Consider the following 7,022-nt stretch of genomic DNA (forward strand, 5'->3'; position numbering starts at 1 on the left):
AGAGTGAGTGGGGAGGGAGAAGGAGAGGGAATCTGAAGCATACTCTTCGCTGAGTACAGAGCCCCAACTTTAAAAAAAATTTTTTTTGGTGGGGGGCACCTGGGTAGCTCATTCGATTGAGCGTCCGACTCTTGGTTTCATCTCAGGTCTTGATCTCAGGATCGTGAGATCGAACCCTGAGTCAGGCTCTGTGCTGGGTGGGCATGGAGTCTGCTTAAGCTTCTCTCTCTCCCGGGCGCCTGGGTGGCTCAGTCGTTAAGCGTCTGCCTTCGGCTCAGGTCATGATCCTGGGGTCCTGGGATCGAGCCCCGCATCGGGCTCCCTGCTCAGCGGGAAGCCTGCTTCTCCCTCTCCCACTCCCCCTGCTTGTGTTCCCTCTCTCGCTGTGTCTCTCTCTGTCAAATAAATAAATAAAATCTTAAAAAAAAAAAAGATTCTCCCTCTCCCTCTGCCCCTCCTACCCTCCTCATGTGTAGACTCTCTCTCTAAAAAAAATAGAGCAGGTGACGACTGATACACATACATATGGCAAAATGATCACCACTGTAGTGTTACAGCCAACACCTCCGTCAATTCCCATAATTACCACGTTTTGGGGGGTGTTTCTTTTAATAATAACAGCAAACTCTTACATAGTGCTTCCCTTGGGCCAGGCCCATGTACAGATGACGCAACTGAGGCACAGAGGGGCCACGGGAGCAGGCTGCCTTTCCAGGGTCTCTCACTGAGGTCTGGCCTCTCCAGGACTTGGTGTTCTCATCTGTGGAATGGGCTGCTAGTGAGAAGTGGGGGCGCTCTGGTGACCGGGTTGTCTTTCCCCACCTATCCCTGCAGTGCCCAGGACGTGTGCCCAGAATGAGTTCCGCTGCCAGGATGGGAAGTGCATCGCCCTGGAATTCGTCTGCGATTCAGACCGGGACTGTCTGGACGGGTCGGACGAGGCGTCCTGCCCCGTGCCCACCTGCGGCCCAGCCACCTTCCAGTGCAACAGCTCGTCCTGCATCCCCGAGCTGTGGGCTTGTGACGGTGACCCCGACTGCAAGGATGGCTCAGATGAGTGGCCGCAGCACTGTGGGGGCCCCAACATGTCCGCTCTGCAACAGGACAGCAGCCCTTGCTCGCCCCTCGAGTTTCACTGCCAGAGCGGGGAATGCATCCACTCCAGCTGGCGCTGTGATGGTGGCCCCGACTGCAAGGACAAGTCGGACGAGGAGAATTGCAGTAAGGGCGCTGCGTGGTGGGGGGGATGGGGTCCTCTCTCCTGTCCCTGCGCTCCCCCGGGGGTGGGGCGGGTCGGCCTTGCGGTGCTTAAACGATGCCAAGTCTCACCGCAGGAATTTCCATCTCCTTCCGTGCTTCTTCCAGTGCTCCTGATCACATGGAGGAGAAAACCTCTGTAAAAGGAGACCCTATCTTTAACGCCTGTAGAGTTTACCCCTTTTTTTTGACCAGGGGAGCAAGCAGCAAGCTGCAGTATTATTATTATTTTCTTTTTGTTAAAGATTTTATTTTATTTATTTGACAGAGAGAGAGAGACAGCTAGAGAGGGAACACAAGCAGGGGGAGTGGGAGAGGGAGAAGCAGGCTCCTGGCCGAGCAGGGAACCCGATGCAGGGCTCGATCCCAGGACCCTGGGATCATGACCCGAGCCGAAGGCAGACGCTTAACGACTGAGCCACCCAGGCGCCCCTGCAGTATTATTTTCATCCAGAAGGGATCCTGGGCTCCAGGCCTGGCGGGTGACCTCTGGCCAAGGACTCAACCTCACTGCCTTGTGTTCTCTTCCCCCATGGAATAGGGCAAGAGCATTGGCCTTTGCAGACTTTCGACTGGAGTCCAGCACCACCCCTCGAACTTTCCGGGGGCGGTGGAGACCTCCCACGTCAGCACTGCCCAGTGGGGGTAGCTCGTGCAAGCAAGGAAGGGACTGTTTTGTTTTATTTCACTTTTGTGAATTGAAAGTTAAATAGCCACACGTGGTGAGCGGCTCCTGTGTTGGAGGCCGAGCAGATAGAGGACTGTGCCACCCAGACCCTGGCCTCGTGTCAGTGCTTCCTGAACAGGGGGCCGATACCTCAAAGCTACGATGCAGAGCTACTGTGAATTTAGAACATGTTTTCGTGTCCCAGTTTCTTTGGTACCTTTGCCCCCGTGCACTGTTTTCCTAGAATTGTAATCTCAGTGTAGCTGGAATTAGACTTTTTAAGAGTCACTTTAAAAAAAAAAAAAGTGACTTTTTTTTTTAAGTTTATGTATTTTTATTTAGTAATCTCTACACCCAGTGTGGGGCTCGAACTCTCAACCCCGAGATCAAGAGTTTCACGCTCTTCCGACTGAGCCCGCCAGGCGCCCCTAAAAGTCACATTTTAAAGTAATGGATGATTTTGTATACAGTGTGTACTAAAACTCAACACAAACTCCCTGAATTCTCATAACTTGAGCAGGCTTCCTCCACCCTTTACAGATGGGGAAACTGAGGCCCAGAAAGGCTGAGTAACCGGAGGACACACACCTGTGAAAATAAAAAATTCGTCTTTTTTCCTCCACAGTGTCCTCTCATAAACATTTGTCCTGCTTCACAGCGTTCGACTGTGTTGTACGCAGTGGTACTGATCGAATTTGTCCCACTTTGGCCTAGATTGGGACACGCCATTGCTTTTCCGCTGAGGGCAGCCTATTGGCTCTGGCAGGTTTTTAGCAAATTATGTGTTCTTGGGGCACCTGACTGGTTCCATCCGTAGAGCGTGTGACTCTTGATCTCAGGGTTGTGAGTTCAAGCCCCACATTGGGTGTAGAGATGACTGAAAATCTTAAAAAAAAAAAAAAAAAAAAAAAATTTGTGTTCTCAAAAATGCATATGTGGAAAGGTTGGGGAGAACTCCAGGGAAACTCAGTGGTTGTGTTAGGGGTGCTTCTCCCCTCACACTTTCTTATTTTCCAAACGTTGCTCTGTGACTTTAGTAATAATCTTCTGGGATTAGTCTTCATTGAGGAAAAAAGTACTTACTGCCATGAAAGAAAAGCTAAAACTACATCGGTTAGGGGGGTGCCTGGGTGGCTCGGTCGGTTAAGCGTCAGACTCTTGGTTTCGGCTCAGGTCATGATCTCAGGGTCATGAGATCGAGCCCCGCGGGGGACTCTGTGCTGGGGGTAGAGCCTGCTTAAGATTCTCTCTCCCTCTCCCTCTGCCCTCCCCCTACCTTTAAAAAAAAAAAAAAAAAAAGGACTACATTGCTTAAAATTTAGAATGTGAAGACAGGTGTACCTGGGGAGTTTTTCCCCAGGTGGGAAGCAGGTAAAACGGATGAGCCACTGTCTCCTGCTTGTGGAGGTGGTAGGGCGTGTTCTTTTCACCTCTAGAATCTTCCCTGTTACGTGTTGTCCCTGATGCCCGAGGCAGCCAGGAAATTGCTGCTTCAAAGGTGGTAGTTTGGTTTTGCTTCGCTGTTCCTTGAGAAAAACCAACATGTGCCCTGTCTTTCCCAGCGGTGGCCACGTGCCGGCCTGATGAGTTCCAGTGCTTGGACGGGACCTGCATCCATGGCAGCCGGCAGTGCAACAGAGAGTATGACTGTAAGGACAGGAGCGACGAGCTCGGCTGCATCAACGGTGAGCTCCTCTCGGGGTGGCCCCGTGCCCGCTGTGTGTCCTCAGGCCAGTTACTTGCCCTCCCTGAACCTCCCTTCCATTTATCTGACCAGCGTGCGTCATGGAAGCCTCTGTTTCAGGACTGTGACATTTGATGAGGCCAAAGTGCATGGGGCTCGTGTCTTCGAGCTTTGGGTAACGCATGCGGTACGACTCCGCGTAAAACACTCTCCTGGGCTTACGGTGTGACACTTCCACTCCTGGGAATGACGCCAGGAGAAACTCGCACCTATAACCGGGAGACGGGCTCCGGAACGTGTGGAGCAGCACGGGCCTAATGGCGAAACCCTAGAAGCAACCCAATTGTTTATCAGCAGAATTCATTTTTAAAATTGTTTTAATTGGGCGCCTGGGTGGCTCAGATGGTTAAGTGTCTGCCTTCGGCTCAGGTCATGATCCCGGGGTCCTGGGATCGAGTCCCGCATCGGGCTCCCGGCTCAGCGGGGAGCCTGCTTCTCCCTCTGACCCTCTCCCCTCTCATGCTGTTTCTCTCTCGCTCGCTCTCTAAAAAATAAATAAAATCTTTAAAAAAAATAAAATAAAATAAAATAAAATTGTTTTACTTGTGTTAAAATCGTGGAACATAAGGATACGACTTTTTATTTATTTTTTATTAAAGATTTTTTTTTAAGATTTTATTTATTTGAGAGAAAGAGCGAGAGAGAGAGAGCATGAGCGGGGGGAGAGGGAGAAGCAGGCCCCCTGCTGAACAGGGAGCCCTATGCGGGACTCAATCCCAGGACCCTGGGATCATGACCTGAGCCACCCAGGCTCCCCTATTCTTAAAGATTTTATTTATTTATTTTTAGAGAAAGAGTGTATGGGGGGAGGAGGGAGAGGGAGATAGAGAATTTTTTTTTTTTTTTAAGATTTTATTTATTTATTTGACAGATAAGAGACACAGTGAGAGAGGGAACACAGGCAGGGGGAGCGGGAGAGGGAGAAGCAGGCTTCCCGCCAAGCAGGGAGGCCGATGCGGGGCTCGATCCCAGGACCCTGGGATCATGACCTGAGCCGAAGGCAGACGCTTAACGACTGAGCCACCCAGGTGCCCCGAGATAGAGAATCTTAAGCAAGCTCCACACCCAGCACAGAGCCCGATGGGGGGCTCGATCTTACGACCCCGAGATCATGACCTGAGCCGAAATCCAGAGTCAGACATTTAACCGACTGAGCCACCCAGGTGCCCCCAAAACAAACTTTTTTGAACAAGAAGTTAAATTCTGATAATGCACTTTTTGACAGTTGTGGTAAACGACACATAACACACACAAAAAAACCAAACCAAACAAAAAAAAAACGACACATAACAAAATAATTACCATCTTTACCATTTTTCAGTGTTTATTTCCATGGTATTAAGTACATTGTTATGTTTTATTTATCAATACATTTGCTTATCATCTTGTGTAAATGACCTATTCTATGAGTAAAGAGTAGTTAAGTGGGCTCTTGCTTCTCCGAAGCACCTGACCCTCCTCTTTGGCTCCTAGTAACACTGTGCGACGGGCCCGACAAGTTCAAGTGCCACAGCGGCGAATGCATCATGCTGGACAAAGTGTGCAACTCGGTCAGGGACTGTCGGGACTGGTCGGACGAGCCTCTCAAGGAGTGCGGTGAGTCCCCCGGGGTGCTGGCAGCTCTCAGACTTAGGGAGAGCTGGGGCTGGGACCCAGATGTGGATATGCTATGGGGCTGCAAGTCTCCTGCCCACCTGTGCCCGTGGGTGCTTTAGCTCTGCAGCAACACAGAGATGGGGGTCCTAGGGGAGAAGCAGCTTTGCTTCCCGAGCCTCAGTGTTCACATCTGTAGGATGGGACAGTAAGGGTTCAACATCCTAGGGCTGCTGGGGATTGGCTGTTGCGATGCTTATAAAGTTTCAGCAGCGCTCTGTGACCTGTGGCCATGTAAATATTTTGGACTTGACAGCTGTATGGTCTGTCACAGCTGGTCAACAGGACCTAAATTACAGCAGGAAGACCGCATATGAATGCACATGCGTACATGAACGCGTGTGGCCGGGCTCCAAGCAAACCTAATTGTGGACACTGATGTTTGAACCTTTCATGTGGCACAAAATACCATTTTTCTTTTGATTCTTATTTTTCTTTTCAACTATTAAAAAACGTAAAAAGCATTCTGAGCTTTGGGGCCACGCAGGAACAGAGGGTAGGCTGGCATGGGCCAGAGCCCTGTAAAGAGAGCCAGGGCAGTCATGCTGGTGCCGAGTGCCCTGGGTCTGGTCCAGCACGGCGATCTTGGGCAAGTCGTGGAGCTTGGCCGTGCCTCGGTTTCCACAGCTGTAGTTCAGCTACCTGTATGGTTGTTGGGAGTTAGTACGTGCAACTGTGGAACATGGTTTTTTAGTTTTTATAATCAAGAACATTTTGAGGGGCGCCTGGGTGGCTCAGTTGGTTGAGCGACTGCCTTCGGCTCAGGTCATGGTCCCAGGGTCCTGGGATCGAGCCCCGCATCGGGCTCCCTGCTCCGCGGGAAGCCTGCTTCTCCCTCTCCCACTCCCCCTGCTTGTGTTCCCTCTCTCGCTGTGTCTCTCTCTGTCAAATAAATAAATAAAATCTTTAAAAAAAAAAAAAAGAACATTTTGAAATGGGTCTTACAAAAAAGAAATAATAATGTAGAATTTACCATCTTAACCATTTTTAAGTGTCCAGTCCAGAGGCACTAAGCAGACTCACGTGGTCGTACAGCCATCTCCACCGTCCGTCTCCAGAACTTTCTCATCTTCCCAAACTGAACCTCTGCCCCATGAAATGCCGACTCCCCATCCCCTCCCCCAGCCCTACTTCCTGTCTCTGATTTTGACTCCACTGAGGACGACCTACGAGTGAATCCTGCAGTATTTGTCCTTCTGTGCCCCGCCTAGTTCATTCGGTGGAACGTCCTCCAGGTTCCCTCCTGGCGCCACACATGACGGGTCATGTTAAGTCCTCTTAGGGGACATGGTAGTTCACGTCCCCGAGTCGGTTGTGGCAATCATGATAAGGGTGATGATGAAATGGTGCAGGGGTGCCGACGACCAGAGTGTGACCTGTCTCTGCTCTCTCCCCCCCGCCCCCCGACCTCTGCACCCGGCACAGGGGCCAACGAGTGTCTGGACAACAAGGGTGGCTGCTCCCACATCTGCAACGACCTCAAGATGGGCTACGAGTGCTTGTGCCCCGAGGGCTTCCGGCTGGTGGACCAGCGAAGATGCGAAGGTGATTCCCCAGCAGCCTGGGCTCCCAGCCTCCTCGGCCCTTTCTCCTCATGGGGTGGCCAAAGCCTCGGTGCCTCAGTTTCCCCACCTGTTAAGTGGGCGTGTAAGCCGTGCTGACCTCACAGGCCTGTCAGGAGGATTTAATGAGGTGCCAGAT

The 7,022-nt window shown here is 51.2% G+C and overlaps 1 protein-coding gene across 2 annotated transcripts; it reads left to right on the forward strand.

Annotated features, from left to right (window-relative positions):
• Positions 1–740: 740 nt before the first annotated feature.
• On the forward strand, positions 741–7,016 carry LOC102726532 (low-density lipoprotein receptor). 2 transcript variants are annotated; one of them, XM_081811693.1, is made up of 4 exons: positions 783–1,221; positions 3,487–3,609; positions 5,142–5,264; positions 6,747–7,016. In XM_081811693.1, the coding sequence occupies exons 1-4, from the start codon at positions 1,086–1,088 to the stop codon at positions 6,980–6,982; spliced, it is 618 nt and encodes a 205-aa protein (XP_081667819.1). In that variant the 5' UTR covers positions 783–1,085; the 3' UTR covers positions 6,983–7,016. The 2 variants fall into 2 exon arrangements, with proteins under 2 accessions (XP_081667820.1, XP_081667819.1); XM_081811694.1 differs by lacking the exon at positions 5,142–5,264 and having other exon boundaries at positions 741–1,221.
• The last annotated feature ends 6 nt before the right edge of the window (positions 7,017–7,022 follow it).

The sequence above is a fragment of the Leptonychotes weddellii genome, unplaced genomic scaffold (genome assembly GCF_054177405.1).
Source record: "Leptonychotes weddellii isolate Sample4059 unplaced genomic scaffold, ASM5417740v2 HiC_scaffold_9520, whole genome shotgun sequence".
Taxonomy (NCBI): domain Eukaryota; kingdom Metazoa; phylum Chordata; class Mammalia; order Carnivora; family Phocidae; genus Leptonychotes; species Leptonychotes weddellii.